The sequence below is a fragment of the Lepidochelys olivacea genome (genome assembly GCF_965140295.1).
Source record: "Lepidochelys olivacea isolate rLepOli2 genome assembly, chromosome: 6".
Taxonomy (NCBI): Eukaryota; Metazoa; Chordata; order Testudines; family Cheloniidae; genus Lepidochelys; species Lepidochelys olivacea.
Genome location: NC_140416.1, coordinates 118,651,468 through 118,677,161, shown reverse-complemented (window position 1 = coordinate 118,677,161; position 25,694 = coordinate 118,651,468). Strand labels below are relative to the sequence as shown.

The window sequence follows — 25,694 nt, the reverse complement described above, 5'->3', positions numbered from 1 at the left end:
CTCTTCTTCATCAAAAGATTCCATGAGACACTCAAAGTATGACTGAAGTCTTGATACAGAATCATAGAATATCAGGGTTGGAAGGGACCTCAGGAGGTCATCTAGTCCAGCCCTCTGCTCAAAGCAGGACCAATCCGCAAATTTTTGCCCCAGCTCCCTAAATGGCCCCCTCTAGGATTGAACTCACAACCCTGGGGTTAGCAGGCCAATGCTCAAACCACTGAGCTATCCCTCGCAGGCAGCTTAACATTACCACTTCTTAGCACGCATTATCTCACCAATGAATGCATCATAAAATTCAGACCCAAGTGGACTGAACCTAGGACCCATGAAATTGGATCATCAACAATACTTGGTATTATTAAGAAACCAGTCTAAATTCCTTAAACCCAAGAGTATTCCAAATGCCATGTGGCAATGTTTAGAAGACTCCAAAGTATGTGGGACGACTCAGTATTCCTGAGAACGTGCTGTAGTTTAATTAAAGCGAGTCAAAAAATGCAAATTATTTTTGGTGTGGAATTCTATTAAACTTCTATTTTTAAAAATTTCTCACAAAACTGTTTGGTTTTTCAAAGGAAATTGACATCAAAACTCTTTTTTGGTTTCTATAAGCTGGTTTCAAGAAAATAAATAAATACATAAATAGTTTTCAGCAAAAAAATTTTTGTTTTCAAAAACCAAAAAACTACAATTTTTTCCTGAAAACTGAAAATGCTTTACTGAAAAATTTCTAGCAAAATGAAAGTTTTCCATAAAAATTTCATTTGATTGAAACGCCATCTTTCATCCCCCCCCCCCCCCCCAAAAAAAAAGTTGGCAAAAAAAAGTTGACCAGCTGTAGTTGTCGCACAGGTAACCAGAAATATGAGGGATTTCTAGTAGTCACCAAGTTCAAGAGATAAGGTAGGGAGCTACCACAGCCCTCTGGAAGTAGACATTTGATGGGAAAGCCCTTACTGCCAAAAGAAATGGACACATATGAGAGGTCAACAGGCTCACAGCCTGGATTCTGAAAATGGACAAAGGATTTGTCATCACTGGTCCATCAAATCCAGTATCCTCCTTTCTTGCAGTGTCCAACACTTGACTCCATAACATACCTAGCCAAATGTGCGATGCAATACATAGGAAACGATTTTCCTTCCTGACCTTGTTCGGCAGTTAGCTTGTGTCATGAAACACGATGTATCATTCTGCTTAGCTTAGATCACTAAAAATACTATTACTAGTTATCAGCGCTCATAACATTATTTTGGTTATCAGTCATTTGATGACTGATGATAACCAAAATAATAGGATAATTTGATTATCCTGCCATTTTATCAATCCAGCCATTTGAATTTATTTTAATTCTAGTATTTGGCTCTACTTCCTGCAACTGAGATCTGCATATTAACTGTCGTATATACTGCATTCAGCAATAATTTCTTTGTATGTGTTCTGAACATCCTGGGCATTAACTTAATGGAGATGCCCTTTGTTCCTGAACTAAGGCACACCATAACAAAAACAGACTCACCAGCAGAATTTACTGTGCTCTTTGGAATAACTCAATCAAGTCCCTTCTAACTCATGTCTTGGCCAAGTGCAGCATGGCTAGTTTTTTCAATCTCAAGAGAAAATCCCATTATTCATCCAAACACTGGGCTGCTCTTCTCATCACCTTTCCAATCTCACCTCTGAAAGTTGTTGCTTTCAGGCAGCTAATAAGCCATTATCCTCACGATTTTTAAAATCTGCCCTCAAATAAATTTGTTAGTCCCTAAGGTGCCACAAGTACTGCTTTTCTTTTTGCGAATACAGACTAACACGGCTGCTACTCTGAAACCTGCCCTTTAAAAGGTCATTGTCACTGGGATAGCACTCAAGGAGGTATTATTATGCCATCAAATAATTTTTTTCCAGGGGAGCACTGATAGTCACCTGCTCTATTAATTCCCACTTACTACTTAAGAGTTGTCTCTTCCTTTGCAACCACTCAACCAAGGTGCTCTATAAAGCAGTAAACTTCGGTAACAATAAATTGCTTCTCCAAACTGGATCCTGATGTGCCATTCAACAAGTTAATGCTGGCATAGTGAGCTTCTTGGATAACCTCAGCTACTCCTGCTGAGCTAGCTGTGCTTACAACTTATTATATTTTGCAAAGATCAGGTCAGAAATGCTGTCTGTAGAAAGAGAGAGCTTTGCATGTTCCAGAATTGTAAGATGATGTTTTGAGTCTTACATTTTTTATCTGTAAACATAATAAAATAATACCAGCCTTGATTCAGTGAAGCATATAAGTACAAGCTTAACTATGAGCATGTGCAGAAGTCCCTTTGACTTCACTGGGAACTAAACATGTGCTTAAATGCTTTGTTGAATATGGATGGACTTGGCACGTGCTTAAAGATGAGTATATGACTAAGTATCTTTCATTCCAAGGGATATAGGTCCTGATTCCAGTCTTGCTAATAGTCTGATCTTGTACCATTGGAATCAATGGGAGTTTTGGGACTGACTTCAGCGGGAGCAAGATCGGGACTATACGCTATTGTAAATCCAAAATATCTCAACTGCAGCCAGTGGAGTTTGTTTGGATTTCTGCTGGTGTAAACTAAATCAGAGTCTGTCTGACTGCCCATGAGTCTGTACTACATAAAATATGAAGGCGGGAGGTGGTACCAGCATGACTTAGAGTGGGAGATTACACGCAGCACCAAAGCCACCAGTGTGTTATGCAGGTGGTGCAAAGTGAGTGCTGGTGAAAGCTTTGCACCACATCACACCCCTGTGCATTCTGTATAAAGGAAAACTGAATTAGAAATGTGCTGTGGGAGAGGTTCTCTCTGACATCCCCTATGGTCAGCGGGGCAGAGAGCTGGTACTGGCAGACAATGGGAGCTGGCACTGGGAGCTGGAGAGAGATCAGATCACTCACTGCTACATAAGAGGACTCATAGAATATCAGGGTTGGAAGGGACCTCAGGAAATCATCTAGTCCAACCCCCTGCTCAAAGCAGGACCAATCCCCAATTTTTGCCCCAGATCCCTAAATGGCCCCCTCAAGGATTGAACTCACAACCCTGGGTTTAGCAGGCCAGTGCTCAAACCACTGAGCTTTCCCTTCCCCCGAGCCAGTGCCACACATGGTGGTGATCTGCCATCAACAGTACTCTAGAAGGGGGCTCTGCAATCTGGCTACCTCATCCTGTGGGTCCAAAGGCTATTCTTGCCGGGGGGCGGGATTGGGCGGGAAAAAAGAGGGCCCCGGAACCTGTGCCCTCCTCAAAGGCCATGCCTGGTGGATGGGGGAAGGAGAGAGGGCCCTGCAGGCTGCCCCTTCTCCGAATGCCCCAGCGGCTTCCCCAAACAGACAGGCTTAGAGGAAAACTGGAATCCAAGGTGTAGTAAAGCAAACAGGTCATCTCCAAAGGCAAGAGCCATCTGTTTTAAAACCTGCCCTCTAGCAAACTTCGCTTTTTCTATTGTGCACACAGGCCTCAGCCTCAGCTTGGCGCAGCGTACCACATTCTCTAGAGCTCTTGCACCTAGACCTTGCCCTTGGAGCCTGTAAACCAGAATGCACCCTATATGACTCCATCCTCTCCATATACCTGCAGAGAAGTCACTTCACTCACCACTGACACGTGCCAACCTCTGGCATGTAATGCAGCGGCTGTTTTTAATGGCACACGGCAGCACTCCACCACAGAAGTGAACAGCAAATCCAGTGGAAACTGCCAGGAGGTAATGTAGATAGGTAGAATCTAAACATAATTATGCGGATTAAAATTTGGCCAGGGCATCAGTTATGTTACTCTTGCAAAAAAGTACAACAAGATTTTTCATGGCCACAAGTTGCCACTACCTCGCTTTTGTGTCTTAGCCGAGAGATGGCACTCCAGCAGCATAATGCCTTCGAACACCATTCTAGGAAGAGGTGGATTAGGGGTTTGTGGAGCCCTGGCCCAGACCAAGTGCGGGCCCCTCCCGACCCCTTCCTCCTGCAGTCCCCTCCTCCTCCTCAGTGCTCCTGCTGGGGAAATGGGGTCGGCAGGTCGGGGCATGGGGGCCCCCACTTGGCCGGGGCCCCTAGGCATGACCCCATTGGCCCTGTGGCTAATCCACCACTGATTCCAGGGCACTGACACTGAGGGAAAAGTGACACCTTCTGAATCACAAAAATCACTGACTGCAGGCTACATTTGTTTGCCCAAGAATTGGAGCACAGAGAAAGGGGAAAGGTCATTTGGTGTGCAGCCTTCAGGCCGGATTCACCCCAGCAGGTCCCACATAGGGAAGGCAGCTCCATAAGAGCCCCTCCAGTAGAAGCACTGAATTAGTACCTCTCTTAGCTGGCTTGGTTCTTGCCTTCTCTTGGGCCAGTCCCTGCCACTTTGGGGGCTGAACCAGGCACCCCAGGGCTGAATCTGGTCCCTCATCTTAAATGTCCTCTGAAGTAAGGATTTGTATTTAGCAGTGTAATTCCCAAGGGGACTGGGGAAATCTGACTGAGCTACTGTGGAGAGTGCAGGGGCAAGAGGGCCAGAGTGACAAACCACATTTAGTCGGAGCTCTGCTTCTGCTTGTCACTAGAAATTCAATACTTCCCAGCGAAGTCGTCTCTTGCTGGCACCCGCAGCCATAAACAAAGTTTGTCCTCAGGGCCTCAATACTACTCAGCACCTGCTGGCTTTCCCTGGACTCCTAGGTGCAGTAGGTATTCTGGATTGAGTGCTTGAGGGAACGCACTCTAGATCCTACTGTGCCCACCATTAGGGAACCACCACTTGGTACCAGCCCTTACTCAGTGGTATGTGAGATGCCATCCAACTATTTCCAGGGAACAACTGCACATACCACTGTGGGTAGACTATTGGCAAAGGCTGACTTTTTAAGGGGGAACCGCTTTCCCTGTGAGGTCCACAACATTTCATTACTCGCCCTTCGTAAAGAGTTCGGGCTTCATGCTTCCCTCACAATTCAGGCTCTCTGGCAGGTGCTTACGCTTAATCTATGACCAGGAGGAAAACGGCAGGAGTTGTATTAAAATACTCTACCTTAAGAAGGCTAAACTTGCAAATTGAAATTCAGGGGACCAGTTGCAACAGTGAGTCACTTTTGAGACTAAAAAACAGAATCTCAAGGGTAAGTGGTAAGAGTTTCAAACCAGTTTCAAAGACTTTAACCCTCATAATCCAGCAAACCCAAAGCTGAAAACCAAGACTTTTGTCCTGACTAACAGGACTTTTTTTTAAATGCAAAAGAAGCAACAAAGGCTCTGTTTGGCTTTGATAGGCTGGGGTGATATTTCGAAAGGAGAGGACATTATTACTGCCATAGTGGAGATGTTATAGGCATAATTTGTTATGGTCTGTTGCAGAACCTATGGGACAAAATTTCATGCCTCTTTAAGCCACCAGTGAATCACTCTGTCCTACAGAAATAAAAAAACAACACCACACACATACTATTAGCCTAGGGGTAAGCATGGGCCAGACTTGACTGAAACAAATGATCTATTTCACAAAACTAAAGCCAGCAAAGGAAATAGCAAATGGTAGAAAATGAAAGTGAGGACTTGTTAACAGGGAAAATGCTTAAAGCACAAAAGTAATAACTATAAATACATTTTAAAAACAATAAATGATGTTTTAGGATGGTAATAATCAGAAAAACAAAAAATCTCAAGAGACAAGGAGAAGTCTGGATAGTATTATGGGATGATTTTTCACACCTGGACGTTCCCAATTACATAGATAGATTTGGGTTCACCTAATATATGAACCCAAATAATAATACTACCTAATTCCCTGATGTGCCTGTGCAAATCAGATACACTGGCCACTATTACAAAGTCATCATTTGCCAACAGATACCCCCCACCCACACACACACACGCCTGAAATACCACAATTTCACCATATACCTAGAATTGGAAATACTCTGGGAGCTACATAATATCTGTTGGCAAATTCTGATTTTCTACTAGCAAACAGTCATACACATTAGCCCTGGCACCTAACTTGCCATTTGTACACGCTCAAGTACTTGATTTGCATTTGCTTATCTGATATTTGTGTGCATAAAATTCCCATATGCGCGCAAATACATACATCCAACTTTGACAATTGGACTCTAAAGGTTTGGGTTGTTGGGTTTTTTTAAATCCAGGGGCCTTTTGTGAGTGTGGGTCAAAGTTCTCAGAATGTCCTAGTTACATTTCGGTATTCCATGAGAGAGAGATCCCTGCAAGCCATTGTGGGGGTGGGGAGGAGCTGACAATAAAATCCCTGTAATTTGGATAAGAATACATTGAAACCCCACTGCACCAGATATATGGCCCGGGGCGATGGATCCCTCAAGGTGCCCAGCACTCTCTGCTCTCAGGATACTCAGCAGGAGATGCTCCTCAGCTTCCAGGATCAGGCCCACACAGTCTACATTCAGCTGATAGTATTATACTTCCAGTCAACATCAACCAAAGCAGAATCTTCCTTTTCAGGGCCTGGCCCATTGACCTCAATGGGTTTAGATCAGGCCCAGAGAGTGCATTAATTCAAATAAAATTGTAAAACACTGTTTTATAGTGTCCAAGGGCATCGTACAGGGCATACATGTTTTAGTGATTATAGGTTGTATGAACTGGTAGAGGGGAGGTGGTTCTTTCTTAATAATACAGTAATTTGCAGGCTGCACAAATGGTTATTCTCAGATTTTTGTTGTGGTGGATGTATAATCAGATGATTAACTGATTTACACAGAGAAACGATTTGTTCACACAGATAATAGCAAAGCATTCATCCTGATGCTCATTCATTTGTTCTATATTTACTAGTATTGGGCTACGCTCTCCTTCCTGGCCTCACACGCAGAAGCCAAGCGGATAGTGGTTGGTGTTCTCACAAACCATCACAGTTTAGGAAGAACCAGGATGAAGGGATCGTTCTTGCACAAACCACTGTGATCTTTGAAGCAGCAATTAATTAAGTGCAACTGTCCAATTTTAGATGGTCTGATATGATGTAAATAACAATTTAAGTCCAACTTCAGACCTAGGATCCCTACAAGAGCATCAGAGTGAGGGATTTGGCCCATAGGCCCCAATCCTGCTGCTGTTAAAACTCCTAGTGTTCTCAATGGAAGTATCACTTCACCCTCAGTAAGGAGTCCAGACCAGAATCTGATACCCTTATGTTTACTAATACCTTACTTCACAGACACTGTTGAAACCAGTGGGGTTGCTTGCAGAGCAAGGTGTTACCAAGTAAGAGTAAGAGTATCTGAATCTGGCCCTTGTTTAAAATTGCCCTATGATTGCTTTGGCAAGATGTTTTACCTCTGGTGAGTTGAATTCAAGTTGCAGTCCCTGGAGCAATTGCAAGCTGGCTACTGGAGAGGAACAGGGATGTGTATAGGGTTGCACCTTTCTAATGACTGGTAACCAGACTCCCGAGGCCTCACCCCCTGCTCTGCCTCTTCCCCACAAGACTCCATCCCTGCTCTGCCTTTTCCTTCAAGACCCTGCCCCTCCTCTGCCTCTTCCACCCAGGCCCCACCCCTGCTCCGCCTCTTCCCTCGAGACCCCGCTCCTTCTCTGCCACTTCCCCCCAAACCCTGCCTCTTCCCCTGAAACTCCACCCCCTCTCCACCTCTTCTCCCAAGGCTTCATCCCCTTCTCCACCTCTTCCTTCCCAGATTGAAAAAAAAAAGGGACATCAGGGCTTGTCAAATGGCACCAAGACAGACAAGCTGAAACCCAGACTGTCTGGGTGAAAACAGGATGGGTGGCAACCCTAGATGTGTATGTCACTGTCCATATAACCTAACATTATAACTGCAATTATGCTCCTAGCATTTCTTCACTTCAGATTGAGTTTGCTCCCAGCCCATAGCAAAGTGCAGTGTGTAGCTGCTTTGTGCAGGGCAGTGTGACTCTATAACCCACAATTCCTTCTCTGGGTCTCCCAGCATGGGGGGAAGCAGCCTTTAAGGAAAGGGGATGAAAGCCATCTCCCTACTCCCCTCAAGGCAGACTGTGGCCTGATATGTGGAAAGCCTACACAGGGGCATGGGGAAATGGTTTTCATACCATTATTCCACCTACAGGGGCCCTTAAGACAAGCCACAGTCTTCCATCTCCCCAGCTTTGAGCTTCATCTTGGCCAGCTCTGATTTATTCTGGTCAGACTTTATACTAAGGTTGTATGTTACAGGTGCAAATAGTATCTGCTATACATGGCTATAAGCACATCAATACAAGGTATAATCCATGTTTGTAATCCATGGTTATAAGCAACCAATTGACCTGTTGAACTCAATAACAATCTATAAAAATTAACCATTTATTCAAGCATATGTAAATAATCTATTAACTTCTAATAAACTATATATGACTGGGACCTTAAAATAAAGTGTGACCTTTATTCTGCCCCATCACACCAAAAAGCAAACTATATAACTAGAGTCGAAGAAAACAGCTGTCATTTGAGTCAACAGTTATGGAGATGCTTAAAGCAACAGTGTCACAATAAAACCCACCTGAATTTTTTGATTGGAGACTGCTTTTCCTGTGCAGTTGCAAGGTGCCCAGAATAATAAACGGGGAAAAACATAATGTTCCAGTTTGTTGAAAACCAAGTCATGAAAAATGGATAGTCAAAGTTCTTATATGTGATTTTCACAATCTGTGTGGTTCCAACCCAAGAGGATGAGACTGATAAGATTATTAGAAATCCCCAGACAACCTTAAGAAATGTAGATGTGCAAGATTGACACCGGGTCTGTGATTGGTTTTCTTGGCTGTTGTTCTCGGTATGGGTTTGTGTCCCTTCTTCTCCTGAAAAAAAGAGGAGAGTTACAGACAAAATGGATCCATTTCAAGGAATTCATCATTTCTGCTATAGTATCGGTTTCTTTAGCACCTCATCCCCCTCGACCAAACACAATGCCCCCCAGACAAGCACTTGGAATGCTGCAAAGAAGTACTTCAGTAATAAAACAACCGCAATTTCAAGGTGATGGGAACAAAGCCACAACCAAATTACAGTGGCACAAGATACCAGCCACTGTTTCGAGGCCTTCTTTTGTCAGTCAAGCCTGTAGCGTACAGCTGTATCCCTCTCTTAAGGCCAACTATGTTACAAAACCAAAAACTGTATGTTTGCTATGTAAGCCCATAGATCTGAAACTAGGAACAAGCCTTTACAATTCAAAGGTCTTGACTCAGAAAGCATATTTTTATTTACAAGCTTAGGCAAAAATTGTTTGGTCATTTCCTTTTAAAGTTCATCGCATAGAATGAGACAGATTTGCAGCTGTACAGTTAAAAATGGAAATGGAACAAAAGTAGATCTTGGTAATAAAATCAGTAGATAAAAACAAAGAAGAAATAGATCGTGATCATTCCATACTCTAGTTACTGTGGAAATGGTGAAACAGTTGATTAATTTTGCTCCTTGGTCTGATGTGCCAGTAGAATAGTCAGCCTATCTTACTACATGAGAATGTAGCATGGTGGTTTGGTTTCAGGAATATAGGGGTTAATGTTAAAAACACTACAAGTAGCTACTCCACATGAACAACAGCTACCTTAACTACACATTTTTACTGTTGATAGGTTTGACCAGCGTATAACATTATATATTGTGGGGATCCATTTGTTTATTAATGTGAATAGGAACTATACACCAGCTGTGAAGACAGGCTACACCATGAGTTCTGTTATAGAGCAGGTCAACATAACAACATGTGAGAAAGGCAGGATTTCAGACCAAAGCTTGAATTCCCTTTGATGTAGTTGCTTTTGATATAGGGTTAACATTATGTAAACGTAGTGGACCAAGTTAGTAGAGGTACATCAGGGTGAATTTGATCTCGGAAGTGTTTCTTTTAATTATATCAGAGAATGCACTATAATCAAGAACTTTATAATGAGGAAACAGTGCATTTTGCAACTGTGCAGTGGCCTGTTTCTTGAATATAGATGGTAAGGAGGTACACCAGCAGGAGTTTTAACTCCTCGTTGGGCCACCCAAACCAGAGAGGTCAAAGGATAGGGAACAGGCCCGCCCACCCCAAGTCCCACTGGACCTCCAGGTTGGGGGTTGAGCAATAGGCCAACAATCTAACCTCATAAAAGAGTTAAGTTACAGAAACACAACGCTGCAGCCATTCCAGCAAACAGCACGAGAGACAGAGACGGCCGAGCCTTGTTCATGCCCAAAGTGACAGCTATTTAGCTGTTCCGTTTAACAGTGAAAAAAAGAGTTCAAATCAAATTAAAGGTCTATTAATAACATGCAGAGAATAATTAGAAAGTGCTTTGAAAAGATAGCTTTTACAAAATGCAGTCAGTTTAACATTCTCTTCAACTGATGGGGGGCAGGAGCGAGAGCATGATATTTTAGTCATACTAATAATGACTGACCGCTACTACTGAAAGGTAAATTATAGTTTGTTTGCAAACTAGAGATGCCTGCACAGAACATGTTATGTAATATTCACACGTGGGGTTACCTGCAATGCAGAACTACGAAGCAATTAACTCTCATTGATCTAACAGTTACAGCAATCACAGAATAATAGAAAGCTAAAACACCTTTGCACGGGCCCTACATTTTCCAATTACCAAACAACTATGTAATTACTATAACTGTGCACGAAGCTATCATTAGCATTTGGTTTGGATTTTGCAGCCGCAGATGTGGATGTTATTGAAAACAAGAGAAACATACACTACTTGTGAGTTCTTGCTTGGTTCAAAAAGGTACATGAGCCTCCAGTCTGATTAATCTTATATGGTGGAATAGGGGAAGTAGCATAAATTCCTTCAAAAGTCCATGGGATTTCTGCTCCAAAATCACTTAAGCTCTTCAAAAGTCTCATCCACCAGCAAAGATAAAAAAAAACCTAACAATTCTGAATAACGAGCCTGCGGCCTGGATTCCAAGAGGGTGGCCTACAGGTATAATGGGCATAAATAAATCCATACTAAACGGGTAGGAAATTTCCAAAGATTCCATTTCTACTGGTCATCAGGGTGGAGCCAGGCCTGGGCAGGGAAACAGAACCAATGTGAGCTACCACAAAATAAACAAACACATCAGTCAAAGCAACCAGTAAATAACTTTTCACAACCACCAAGATGGCAGCGCTCTTCTGTGTCTGCAATTAATCCAATCAGCAACATAGCAATAATCATCACCTGTCATGGGCATGGAAACAAATTCGGGGATCCAAGAAGCACAGAGGAAAAGGAACAGAACTGATAAGACACTGTGGCCGGAGGAACACGGTATTGGAAGGCAGCTTGTGACCAGAAAACCCCATACATTCTGTGTTTAACTTTTCGTTTAACATAGTCTTTGCTTATGATGGCTGAATGGCAGTATGGTAACAAAAGGGGTCTTGCAAAGGAATGGTACGTGAAACAGCATAATGCACAGGCTGCTCTTCTACATGCATCAGTGTCTGCCATCCATCTTGTAGACCTGAAATTTAGGTCACTATGCTTTCTTTGTGACTACTCCTCATGTGGACCTATCTTGTCCCTGGCTAGCTACAGTACTTTCCCAAGACAACCTTGCTCGATCTTATTCCTTAGAAAGGGATGCCCAGAACTGAAAAGGGATGCAGTCAAACGTGATAGGGTGCCAAGTTCAAGGAGAATCAGGTCAGGGAGCTACCACTCCTCAGAGGGACCAAGGTCCTTCCTTAGGGAACTCAGGATTGATTCTGATTTTGGTTTCACACAGGTGTTGGCTTGAATGATCACCAGTATAAGTGAGATCAGAATCAGGTCTCTAGTGTCTTGGGTATGATCCTTCTTGCATGCTATTCACTGTTGTCTCAGGGTACCTCAGATATTTCTCCAGGATACCCAGCAGTTCTCTCTGCAACTCGTATACTTTCTTTCTACAGGACTACTAGCTCCCTCAGTTCACCCAGCTGATTGGGACACTAGAAATGGCTGCCTCTTCTCAGAGTTTGGGCAATGGAGAGACAGAAAAGGAGACTCAACTCCCACATTCTCAATGTGTTTGGGAGATTCAGCCTCCACCGCCTCCTCCTCCCCTTGCCACTTTGACTCCAGGGTTTTCCCAAGGAGCTTGGGCAATGATGCTATTTCAGTCCCAACTGCTCTCCTCCTGCTAGAAGAATTCAGCAGACTTGAAAACTCTGCCTCAGGCCAATGCGTCATAGTTGTGTCCATCCCACCCACACGGATGAAGGAGCCACCAGTGCCCAGGTTGATCTGCTGATGGAGAAACGAGAGGCAGCACCATACCTACAGGTTCACTTGGGCTACACTGCTGCAGTAAAGGGGGAGGCTACATCCCACGGTAAGCCCTGATGCCTTCCTCAGCAGCTGACTGGTGATCTGAGCTGGGGTTGATGGTCTTGCCTAGATATCGTTCCACCTCTTGCTCTTTCTCTTCCTCCTCTTCAGAACATCCATGGTCTGAGGTGAGAGGGCCAGTGGCTTTGAGAAGGAATAGAGCTGGCTTTTAAGGGTCCCTGGGCTCTGGCCTGGCTGAAGCTGAGGAAACACCACTTTGTAAAACTAATGGTGTGTTATTATTTATCATCCTTTAAAGGTCTTCCATGGCTATTGGGCTTATACATCCAACTTCTCAGATACTAAAGCATATATTCCTATTAGGGACCATGCCTCTTTTTCCCCTCCACTCTTCAATCCCTCCAAACCCCAATTTTCCATAGACAAAGGAATGGCTTTCGTGTGGCTGTGTTGTTCATGGCACAGGAAACCATGTCAATGCTTTCTGACATTGCACCAACCACGGCATCCTTCCAAGACAGACGAAAGCAGCCTTTTGCAGGCATATCGCCTTGCCAGATATGCGGCTATTGTGCCTACCTGATCTGATCTGCCTCTCGACTCTGCTGTGCCGGCAAATTCCAGAGGGGCTTCGACTCTGCAGCTCAAGAATGGGAGCAGCAGAATCTTCAGCAACAGATAAAGGGGAGAGCTGCCTACTGATGCCACTGCGTGTGCTGGGGCAGTTGGCTCCTGGCTTGCATCGGGTGACAGATGATCGGGAGACACCTGAGAAGAAAGAGTTTGCATAAGTTTGACTGTAAGTGCCCTTGAGGACAAGGTGTTGTGGGATTTCAAACATCTTGACAGTGAAATGCATACAAATGACTCATGGGGGAGGGGTGCACACAGCAATAATCAAAGCCCCCGCTGGCCAAAAATGAATTAGCTTCCCCCCCATACACAGAAGCTCCCTACGATGATTAACTGTTTTTTCTGAAGGAATTAGAGTCCTAAACTGAAACACATTTTTAGCTACCATGCGTCATCCATTTGGTTTGAACAATCAAAGAGGCATTTGTACTCACGTGGACCCTTCCTGACCACTGACACTGAAACAAGCAAGAGTGGAGGACACCATTTCCTCATGGCATGGGAAGGGATTTTCTTGGAATGATCCTCCCCTGGTGTCACCAAGGACAGCCTTACAAGAGGAAAGTTTCCTCTTTGTTACATCCTGCAGAGTGTCTCACCATTGATACTTGAAGTCCTTGATGGTTGTATAGAAACAGAAGCCAGTGATAACCGTCTGAAACCAGGACAACTGTTCTTTCTATCACTGGAAGGAGTCTGCTTTATGACTTCAGACCCAGTTAGGGTGCTGAAATGCTTTCTGGCTAGCCACATCGGCACCTCGGGTCTTCAGAGAAGTTGTCTTTTCTCCTTCTGCTCGATGGAAACAACACCAAGGCGGAATAGGTGCTTATCCCTAGGAGGCTGGAGAAGAGGTGGAAGGCAGCAGGTAAGACCCAGAACCCAGAAATACATGGCTGGAATCAACCAGATGTTAGGTTGATATAAATTTTGCTGCTGAGGAAGACACTATGTTCTTTGAGCGAGAACTTGCAGGAGTGAATGAAGAACCAGCAGATGACAGAGGAGAATGGACACATCAGCATAATGGTCTGAACCTGGCCAACTAAGCCTGGCTCTTCTCTTCCATGTGATGAATGTCTTGCACAGATTCACAGATTTATTTGAGGCTGGGGGCTTATTTAACCTGTCAGCACACAAGCAGCACATCAGTCACTAAGTCAAGATCACATGGAATAGGGAAAGAAATGTAAGACATGATTTGGAAATTAATTGTGGCTGCCTATCCCCTCCCCTAGCAGCTGGATTTTCAATAGGTAACTTTATCACCCAAACCTGTGGTGTTATTTATACCTACACTGGCAATTGCTGGCTTTGCCATGACTCTACTGACCTTGGCATGCCAATCAAATCTGTTTTCCAATGTAACTGAATACAAACCCTGCTTGTAAGATGCCAACTGTGCAATGATATAGCAGACTAACAGAATGATTATTCCTTCTTTACACAACCAACAAGCAACACTTGGGCTTTTTGTGTGTGCAGGTAATTCCATGCCAAACAATGGCACCAGGGCATATAGACACAGAGGAACGTATCTGATGGAGCCCATGAAACAAGTTACATCCTTCTCTGGGAAGGTGGGATGGGTGTTGTATGTTCTTTCCCATTTGCAAATATGAAGTCACGTTTGCTCTACTATCACCACGTACAACATAGTGGAAGATACAAGCAGGGCTAATAATTATGTTTTGTAGGTACGGTCTTGTCATTATACAGAAGAACATTCTCTCCAACAGATGCAACTTTCATTATCCAGATCCTGTCAGTTCAGTTCCTCTATATTAGGTAGACAGTAGTCAGAACCACCAGCTAAACCTTTGAGGATGATCTGCCTCAAAGTTGTTATCAGCCAGCCTTCTCTTTCTCCAAGTTTGGATATCCGTGTTCTCTCTGTGAGAAATTCACCCCAGTGCAGAAGTTCAACACAAGGGCTACGCCTGAGACCCCAGCCAGGTGGGTAGAGATGCAACCCCATGCTCTGAGTGTTCCTAGCCTCTGTTTGCCAGAAGCTGGGAGTGGACAACAGTGGATGGATCACACGATGCCTGCCTGTTCTGTTCATTCCCTCTGAAGCACCTGGCACTAGCCACTGTTGGAAGACAGGATACCGGGCTAGATGGACCATTGGTCTGACCCAATATGGCTGCTCTTATGTTCTTATGAGTTTTGTAACTGGTAAAATCATCCTATAAATACTCCTAGCTGAAATGCGTAACTATGAGAGCACACCTTCTATGTAAGGTGAATGTAACAACACTGCATGAGACAGCTTCCCAGAGACTCGTGTGGTATTGAACCTTTATCCTGTACTCTATTACTATTGGCTTACAGCAGTAAACCAGACCAATATTGGTTATTTGGTCTCCTGAACATATTTCATAATGAACCAAAGTGTGGTCAAGCAATTGACTACAATTTATCAACATTGTAATCTTGACTTTACAGCCAGTCTCTCTATGGTCTTGGCCAGCTCACATCATCTCTCCAAGCCTCATATTTCCCTGCCTCGTAAAGGGGGCTAATATTATCTACCCCATAAGGGTTAGGAAAAGTTTGTAAAGCTCTTTGATGATGATGAAAAGCACAACATACGTGCTAAGTATTGTGACGGATCTGGAACATTTCCCTCATACAACACAGCACAATGCCTTACTCTACAATTGACAAATGGTACTTGCAACATCCACAGTCTGAAATCCCAGGGGCTAAAATGATCAATACGTTTAGGCCAAAATTTTCAAAAAGTCACGAGTTATTTTGGGGGTCCCACATCGAGGCACCTTAAAAGAGCCTTATTTTCAGAACATGCTGAGCACCCACCCTCTGAAAATCAGCCTTTAAGATGGCTCACCCCAAATCACCAGTCACTTTTGAAAATGTACTTCTTGGCCTTTACATATCAATGATAAAGTGAGGATAATATAGAAATATGTATCCCAAAGAGATTGCAGACAATTAGGAGAGACAGGTCGCATCCCAATCCATAAATCCAGATCTAGTGCTGGATAAAGCATCAGGATTAGCCTCAGCAGGAGCTTAGTGGAGTATTTGCAACAAAAACTGCAGAAAGTATTTTTTCTTATACACGCACACACAGCTCCTGGTTATTGATATGCTGTATAACAGTGTGGCATCAATCTTTTTGCATGTGTTGAGAACCTCAAGCAGTTGAGACTGAAATTACCAATTAAGAAACCATATTTAATTTGAAGACACTACTTGTGTTAGTGCAATATTCTTCCCTGATCTTCAAGAGCGATCAGGTAGCACAGCAATTAATCAATAGTTTATTGTTAGAGCTGGAAAGCTTTGGACTATGCCATTTTAGGCTCTAAATATATTTCAAGGATATATTTTGACAGTGAAGGTGAGCAGATATATTCCAGATAATTTATCTAACCCTACTATTTTATTAGCAGCAAGGACAACGTATCACAGATTGCAGTACCATGTAAAGAAAGCTCACATATTGTTTTGCAGATCACAGATGCCTACATGCACTTTGTTAGCTCTGGCTTACAATAGAAGAACCAAAAGCAGAGCTTGCAAAGCTACTATTCTTTATTTTCTTCACAGAGCAGTTGTACGTTATCAGGCAGTGAAAAGAAATGCATGGAGTCCCTCTGGATTTGCACCAGACTAACAAGAGCAGTATTTGCCAGAGAGATATATATTCTTCTCTCTTTCTAGGAATTGTCACATGTGGCTATCGAAGGATAGCCGATGGGTCTGGCCATATCTCTGCCTGGCAGCTCCTGGATGCGGCAAGAACCCATCTGTGCTTGGCAGCTCCTGGATGCAGCAAGGGCAGGGCCGGCCTTCCCAATGCAACCCTAGACAAGCAAGTGGGTGCGGAGGGAGCAGAACCGGGTGAAGTTATGGCTCTGCCCTCCCATGCACAGGCTGTCAGAGGTGGCCAGGTGAATGTGGGACGTAAGCCGCGCCCCAAAGAAGGGTGAAACAACTTACCCTCTCCTCAGAGCAAAAGGAGAGTGTGACCCTCAGAGACCCTAAAAGCCAACTGGCAAAGGGTTCACTGTCATGGAATGGCAATTTCCTAGCAAGCCTGATAAACTCACTACACTTAACACATTGCTGTCATAGTATTTACCGATTAAAAACATCATGTGAGGTATCAAATGAAAGCTTATATCAGATTAGTCATCATGAGCATTGTGTGATGTGCGTATGACTGCCAGTCAGGAAGTTGAATGTACATACTAAAAATATGTTTAAACTATGTAACCAGGCAGAGTTGATAAGTTTTTCCCAGACACAAAGGAATGTTGATTTACCCCTCTGCCTAGATCTCTGATGTACATTGATCAGGATAAGCCAAATATGATAGAAGTACCTCATTTGCATCTGAGGTAAACAGGAAAAACAAGTTAACAGGAGGATGAGAATGCAGCCTGGTTTCAAAGCACACCGGAACACAAAGCAGCAGGAAACAAGGAGCTTATCCTAGGGGTACCCTTCAAAGGGGTTCATTTCAAAGGTTTGCTGGCCTATAAGAAGGGACAAGAACCTTTTGGTTATCCATTACTGAGGGAGCAAAAAGGACAGCACTTTTTGCATCCATTAGAGTTTGATCCCAATCCTGAAGGCTGTTGATACTGAGCAGTTGCTTTAGGTTAGAAACTTATCTTAGACAAAGGTTTTAGCCTGTTACAAGTAATGATCAGTCTCTTAGAAGCATGTTATATTTCTGTTTTATTTGTAATCATCATTGTTTCCATTATTCTTACTCAATACTCACTTGAATCTCTGTTCTTTGTTAATAAGCTTATTCTCCTTTTACTATAAAGTCATCTCAGTGCTGTGATATTAAGTAACACATGCCTTCCCAGTTGAATCAAGCAAGCTGGTGTGGATGCAGTCTCTTTGGAAGCAGCAGACTTGGAAATTACTGAAAGTGCCCAGTGACAGGGGCGGCACTCTTCAAGGGAACGCTTCTAGCAAATTAGGGAACAGGGGGTGCACCAAATATTAACCTGCAAGGCAAAGTAAGGGCTCGCAGAGTCCTGATAAGTTTGCCTGGGGTAGTTAGCAGTCTGAGAGCTGTCACTCAGTTTAGCACCAGCACGTCTCTCTCTTGCTGGGGGGTAACACACCCCAAGAAAGCACTACAAGGAGCCTGGAAGGAACTGTGACTTCAAGAGGGGTCCCCGGGGCTGGTGTTGGCACAGAGCAGCTTATGTAGCCCCTATCATCTGCATGGAGCCCAATCTGTCTAGGTACTTCCCAGGCTGCCATCACTGTAGTATCTGAGTGCCTACAATCATTAACAGATTTACCCTTGCAACACTCCTGTGAAGTATTACTCCCATTTTACAGATGGGGAACTGAGGTACCGTAAGATTAAGTGACCTGCCCAGGGATACACTGGGAGCCTGTGGCTGGTCATCAAACCCACTTCTGCTGAATCCCAGCCCAGTGCTAGGCCAGTGGTGGCTCTTCAACCCTAAGTGAATGGATTTTCACTTTTTCCTCAGAATGCAATATCAAACCTTTCCGCTTTTTCTGCGGATCGTTCTGTTCACGGAACTGAATGACGTTGCTAACTATTATTTGAGATCTGTGTAACACTGCGTCACTGTGCCTCACACTCTACGTCCCCCACAGAAGGCTACATTTTACCCCATCCACCTGACCAGAATATCACCATCAGCTCCTCTCTTCAGAACCCCCACACTTCCCATCACAGCTCCTCACATTCCACCATGTCAATTATCACTCCCACTGGGACAGATCCATTTCTAAACCAAGCAACAGGATTCTTGTGCGTAGTTTCAGTGACTTTTCCGAGGCTTTTCCTCCCACACCCACGTGATTTCTCTCCCTAGACATGGTCTCTCTGTTGCAAATGCTTTTGGTTATGGACAGGAGGTGAGATTCATAGAGACAATCAGTGAAGCAGAAAGCTGTATTCTGTCATGTTCGGCTCCCCCTCCACACCTCTGAATGACTTTTGGTTTCACTCGGTAAAATCAGTTTTTCAAAGGAGAACATGGAGTTAGTGTAATTGTACACACAATCTGCCTAGCAAATCCATTCTTACATGATTACTTTACATAAGCTACTGGCAACTGTTGCGTAATCTGTCATTTACTGTTGTACCAAACCCTTACCTGACTTCATCAGAATATTGCAGAGTAACACCAGGGATGAATCTGGTCCATGACCTTACATTACATGAACCATCAGTTTAGAATGAGTCTGTATTTTGCACAGAATTTGGTGATTTATTTTAAAAATTTATCATAATAGATATTGGGGCCAATCTCCAAGACAGCATTTCTTGCAGTACGACCCCTCTCCCACCTCAAAAAGCTTATAATATAATTTTATGACAATACATAAAGCAACAAGCGGGTTTAACAAATAATACACGGGAGAACAGGAAGTGACTTCATGGGACTGCATAGAGCTAGCAAGAGGATAACTTCATGCTCTACTTTGATTATTCAAGTAAGCAAATGGTTAATGTATGATCTTAATTAGCTGATTGGTTCCTGTGTGGATTCCTTTCGTATTCTGCCATTCATGAATTTCCAAGAACAGCAGTAAATCCAAAACTTGCTGCTCAGTTCAATTGTGTCCCTTACTCACATGAGTATGTAATTAATTGGATTGCTCATGTGAGTGACAGTTACAGGATGGGTCTCTTACACCAGGTGCTTAAATCTAAGAGCATGTAATTTAAATCTAAGAGATTGTACCCTGCTACAACAATAAGAGGGAATAAATCCCCCCTCTATGCCCCCGATGCACCCACATAGACTATGCCCAGATTGAGGACCCTGGACACAGGGATTGGGAAAGTAAGAGCTCTGGAGCAGATACAAGTGAGGACGGAGTGGGCAGAGTCATGGCTTCACCCACCCCCCACATGCCAGTCAATGATGTTCACTGAGCGCTGAAAAGGGGTATAGTAATTTACCCCCTCCTAATGCAAGTGGGAAGCCCAGGGAGGAATCACACCCAAAGTTAGTAGAAAGAGTCTGTCTTACTGTGCAAATGGGTATTGATCTGTTTGGCACTGTAGTGCTCCCCTTCTAGCTTCAAAATCCATTGAAGCACTAAATATAACAAGGTCTTTGTGACACATCTGCAGGTCAGTTCAGTACAGTATGTTCCAGTGTCTACTAGAACAAAGGGGTCCTTGCCAACCTCCCCCAGTCTCGGCAGACTCGGAATAATAGAAGTGTTATGTAAAAAATGGAGCAGCATTTCCGTACCAATCAGCTACAAAAACAATTCTGGAAGGCGAGGTAGGTCAGTGGTATGGGTTGACTCAATTCCCCTAGCATCCTCAAGAGTATCTGCCACTAGAAACATATCGGGTCAGCCTAAAATCACCTATTATTGCTTAGAATTTGAGGATACCTGTGTCATGGTTACAGAGCTAGCTACATCTGTGCCTCCTTCTCTGGTCTCCCCAAGTGCACTGGCCTTTGCCCTCAGGCCTCGTGCGCCTCCTGGGATGGAATTCTGGGATTCCCCCACCAGATCCCGGGCTATAGTACACTGAGGATCAATTGTGCTTACCTAGCGGGTCCGACTGGGTTCATCACCAGCTGCAAGCCTTTCCTTTGGGAGCTCTGACCAGTAGCGTATACAGGGACCAGGCACTTTTCCTTCTCTTAAGAGTAGGAACAAAGGATAGCAAAAGAGCAAAAGGTTTTTAAAACAAGAAACGGTCTATACACATGCCTACCTTACCTAAAGGCTTGCCATCCCTTGGCAGAGACTCTCTTCATTGTCTCTTCCAACACCTGCCCATCCCTACCCTTGAGAGTGTCACTTTTATGCCCCCCCCCCCGAAGTCCTTTGTCTCAGGCATTTGCTTCTCCTGTGTTTACAACTTTTGATCCTTTCCCTTGGCAAGCTAGGCTGGTGAGCTCTGCAGGTGGTCGGAGGTAGAACCTCAAAGCAAATGGCCCTGAAGGGTGTTTTAAGTGTTAGCCAATGGGTAGTTATCTGAAGCCATTATACTCTTTCTGGCCTTGAATCAACCCCATGTTTTCATACAGTTACCCCGCTTAAAACAGACACATATGGAGCATATAGCATTCATAAATGTTGCAAAGCAGTCTCATGTCCTTCACAACTAAAATACTGCAATAATCCAGAAAGTAAATAAATATGCAGGGACCATTTTACACAATTGGTTCTGTATGGGGAGACTTTGGCAAATGAGTAAATTGCCTGAAACCACTATGGCTTATTGCTAAAAGCAGCCAAGTCAGCAGGCTGTAAATTAGCCATGTCAGCAGGCTTAACTTAACCAAGGCAGGAGGGGAAGGGCGTTTTTGGGTGCCACAGGGAGGGCAGCTTGACCCCGCATCCTTCCTGATAATACTTGTGTTGAAGTTGCTGATACATGCATCTTAGAAGAGCAGGATGTGCCCCAGGAATGTCTATTGGGGCCTCAAGGCTGCAAACTCTGGAAAAACCCACACCTGGTTAATCGATAATCAGAAGGAGCCTCTTGCTTGCTCATTGGAACTGCTTGCTTAACAAGTTTTCTTTAAGGGACATGTCATTCTATTAGTCATGTATAAATAAGGGGGACTCTTCAGGACTGGACTCTCTCTCTCTGGATGCATCTTGTGTTTCCCAGCGGCAGATGGGCTTCCACTGTGCCACTCGAGAGCCACGCTCAGCTTTGGTAATTATCAAGGGTTGGGGATGTTTTACTAACCTCTTGCGGATGTGTGTATAAGTTCTTGAGACTAAGTAAAGTTTAGCTTTAAGTGAAAGCACTCTTGTGTTGTCCTGTTTGTGCCAGCCATCTATCGGTCGGACGGCCGTGTCGCCCCTGATTTATTTCCCGACACCACCTCGCACAGAGTAAAAGTTACCAAGAGTTTTGTGTTGAAAGAACCCCGGGTAACAGTTCCAAACAAATAATTTAGTGTGTGCTCTGTGGCAACCTGGACCAAACTATACGAAAAAGACCCAGGATTGGGCTGCACACAGATGGAACAGACTAGAAAAGATTGAAAAGAAACTATGGCAGCGCCATTACATTTAAAAATTAAGTTTTTCCATTAATTGAATATAAAAATTAATAATGCATCCATAGAATAGCCCCTGTTTTACTTATTCTGTATTGAAATCCATTTAGTTTACACTGTTCCCACATCTTCAGTTTTCAATATGCTGCAGACTTTTGCATCACCAAAGCATTGTCTTTGTATTGACAAAGACTATTTACGTCAGAGAAATCACAGAAATAGCTGGCGGGTTTTGACACATGGGGCAGTGTAGAAGGCAGTTTTGGATTGAGGGGGATAAGTACATTATTTGGATGTTTCTGCTAAAGTGATTAGCAGTGAAATGCCATTTCAATTTTAATCTTTTGCTGTCAGAGTTCGCAGCACCTGTTGAGCCAAAGCAGCAGCTCATACATCACAGAACTCGTTTCAGGCTGTCTGCAGACTCAGGAAGACATCACTGCGTTGGTTATACTCCAGTTTACACTTTCAGAGTTATTTGCACAACCAGGAAGGCTAGACACATTTTTTTAAAATGAAAGTTAAGATTCTGGTGCATAATTCTGCAGCAACAGAGAGAGGAAGAAGTGAATTCTGTGGCCAAGGAACCATGGACTATACATGGCCCGGGCAAAGAAACCCAAAAAACTCTGAGTTATAATGCTCTGAGGGAAACTGAGGATAGCATATTCTGAGGACTGAATGTCAGAGTTGTGAGTGGTTCAGATCTGGGGTTTATCCTGTTATAGCGATAGGGATCAGAAACAGGGCTAAATCCTCCCATCAGTGACATTGGTATGAATCCAGAGTAACTCAGCCAAATCACTCTGGACTTACATTGGTGTATCTGAACACAAGATTTGCCCATGAAGTTCAGATCTAGGTTCAAACCTTCCCTATGTTTGGGTGTGTTCAGATCGAGCATTTTGATTCAGGCCCATGTGTTTGTTATAGTGACAAAGGAGCAATTTCAAAGAGGAACATCAGTAAGTTTTTGCAGACTGATTTGATGCCTACTTTTACTCTTCTATTCATTAAAGAAAAGTCTGCTCTTGGCTCAGTCTTGGTATATTTAAATATGCCACAGCTTGGTTAGTATATCTGAATAGGCCACTTCTGAGACACCAGGAACACTTATGGGGGAAAATGTGTGACAGTTACAGATGTATTTCCCTTCAGAGTGATGCACTTTTTATTAGTGGTTTGCTTGGTTTGAGGGGTTTCACTTTTGAAGGGAAAGGAAAGGTTACATCATTTATTTTTCCTAAGCAAAAAAAAACCCAGAAAAGATTTGCAGATTTTAATTAAAACCAAATTACTCAAAGGTGGAGTGTGGCATTTCTCTGCTAGGCCACGTTTCACTATTATCAAGAGTGAGCGAAAAGCAGATTTTTCTATTGCACCTTAATAGTGACATCCATCCACAATTCCCGCCAATTATCATCGGCCACTAACAGCCATTCATTTGGAAGTCAAAAATACTGCAACTTTATACATCATTAACAACGAAACCCCTACAATTTATACATGTCTTCCTGTTTCTGTTATGAAATGAACGGGGAGGCAGCGTAGTCTCATTTCAAAGCAGAGGACTGTGGGTGAGGTGTCCTACATTCTATCGCTGACTCTACAACTAGCTTGCTGTGTGATCTTGGGCAAGTCACTTTACCTCTCTGCACCCACCACTTCTGTAAAATAGGGATAATAATACACACCTGCTTGTATAAAGTGCTTTGAGGTCCTCTGATTCTGGGTGTTAAATAAGTGCAAATTATTGTCAGAATTTTCAAAAGAACTTGGCAGAATTGGTCATTGGATAGCCCCCATGCCATAAAGTATCTTTTTTGAGATGGGGCATCCAGAACTGCACACAGTATTCAAGGTGTAGGCAAATCATGGATTTATGCAGTGGCATTAAGATATCTTCTGTCTTATTATGTATCCCTTTCCTAATGATTTCCAACATTCTATTAGCTTTTTTGACTGCCGGTGCACAGTGAGGAGATGTTTTCAGAGAACTATCCACAGTGACTCCAAGATCTCTTTCTTGAGTGGTAACAGCTAATGTAGATCCCATCATTTTATACGTATAGTTGGGATTATGTTTTCCAATGTGCATTACTTTGCATTTATCAACATTGAATTTCGTCTGCCATTTTGTTGCTCAGTCATCCAGTTCTATGAGACTCCTTTGTAACTCTTTGCTGTCAACTTTGGACTTAACTATTTTGAGTACTCTTGTATCATCTGCATACTTTGCCACATCACTGTTATCCCCTTTTTCCAGATCTTTTATGAATATATTGAACAACACTTGTCCTACTACAGATCCTTGGGGACCCAGCTATTTACCTCTATCCACTGTGAAAACTGACCACTTATTCCTACCCTTTGTTTCCTATCTTTTAACTAGTTAAGGATCCATGAGAGGTACTTACTTTACTTAAGAGCCTTTGGAGAGGAACCCTGTCAAAGGCTTTCTGAAAGTCCAAGCAAAAAGAAAAGGAGTACTTGTGGCACCTTAGAGACTAACCAATTTATTTGAGCATGAGCTTTCGTGAGCTACAGCTCACTATATCCACCGGATCACCCTTGTCCACATGCTTGCTGACACCCTCAAAGAATTCTAGTAGATTGGTGAGCCATAATTCTTCCCCAACATATCATGTTCATCTATGTGTCTGATAATTCTGTTCTTTACTATAGTTTCAACCAATTTGCCTGGTCCTGAAGTTAGGCTTGCGAGTCTGTAATTGCCAGGCTCACCTCTGGAGTCTTTTAAAAAATCAGCATTACATGAGATATCTTCCAGTCATCTGGTACAGAGGCTGATTTAAGCAATAGGTTACATAGCACAGTTAGTAGTTCTGCAATTTCATGTGTAAGCAGAGTCAGGATGAGCTCTACCCTGACATCTGGTGGCGAGTCATGGTGGGTTGTGGAAAAGAACTTCAGGGGCTGATCACATTTGCATAGGAACACCCACGCCGCCTAGCATGAGCCCATAGCTGCCCAAATGGTCATTTTGGCTTCTGTGGGATCCCCACTTTCTCTGTTATTGGGGCAGGAAGAATAAATTTTTATTATCCTGATTATGTGAATCAAGGACAGTGGAACTGTATTTGGCCTTTTGCTATGATGGAGGGACTCACCATCAACTAAGTAGCAGTCGCTAGGCAAGAGACATGGGTTTCAAAACTCAGTGAATTGAGAGAGGCTGGGGACAGGTAGTAATACCTGATGGTATGGGACCCCCTGGGAGGGCCCTACATTCTAATTGCACTGCCTCCTCTCTACTGTGGAATATCAGAGCTAATTTTGATTCCATTAGGAGACTAGTTACAGGCTGCTGAGCTGAATTCACTTTGGGCCAATGGTACACCAGCACTGAGGCTCCCCTACCACAAGCTGAAATCACAAAAGAGCTGAAATCACTGAGTGTTGTGTTAAGTAGTGGGGGGGGCCTGAAGATATATTGTAGAGCAGTTTGTGGGGATGGCTGGAGCGGCTCATGGGATGGCTGGCAGAGCAGAGCGGCTGGTTGAGCAGAGCAGTTTGTGGGGGCGGCTGGAGCGGCTCCTGGGGGCAGCTGGCAGAGCGGAGCAATTCATGGGACGGTTGGTGGGGCAATCGGCTTTGAACCACGTAAGGTGCCCCTTAACCATCCCATCTTCACCCAGGTTGCGAGGTAAAACTGTAGATAAACTTTCAAACTCTGGCACTGCACTGACCAGGGACAGAGACTTTTGGGTCGTTGGACTTTTGGG

The 25,694-nt window shown here is 43.7% G+C and overlaps 1 protein-coding gene and 1 long non-coding RNA gene across 8 annotated transcripts in view; one reads left to right on the top strand and one right to left on the bottom strand.

The window, feature by feature from the left end:
- SLC35F4 (solute carrier family 35 member F4) overlaps positions 1 to 25,694 on the bottom strand; it is a 184,379-nt gene that overhangs the window by 24,877 nt on the left and 133,808 nt on the right. For 2 of the 3 annotated variants that reach the window (XM_084630685.1, XM_084630686.1), the window contains exons 2-3: positions 12,869 to 13,057; positions 8,530 to 8,827 (exon numbers count right to left, since the gene is read on the bottom strand). In XM_084630685.1, the coding sequence (XP_084486811.1) occupies positions 8,530 to 8,827; positions 12,869 to 13,057 (487 nt within the window). Of the gene's footprint in view, positions 1 to 8,529; positions 8,828 to 12,868; positions 13,058 to 25,694 lie in introns of those variants that run through there. The other variant, XM_084630687.1, reaches the window with a different exon arrangement.
- Positions 21,515 to 25,694, top strand: part of LOC311521946 — a 68,850-nt gene continuing 64,670 nt past the window's right edge. For all 5 annotated transcript variants that reach the window (XR_014712010.1, XR_014712011.1, XR_014712012.1 and 2 more), the window contains exon 1: positions 21,515 to 21,599. This is a non-coding gene — a long non-coding RNA (uncharacterized lncRNA). The remainder of the gene's footprint in view (positions 21,600 to 25,694) is intronic.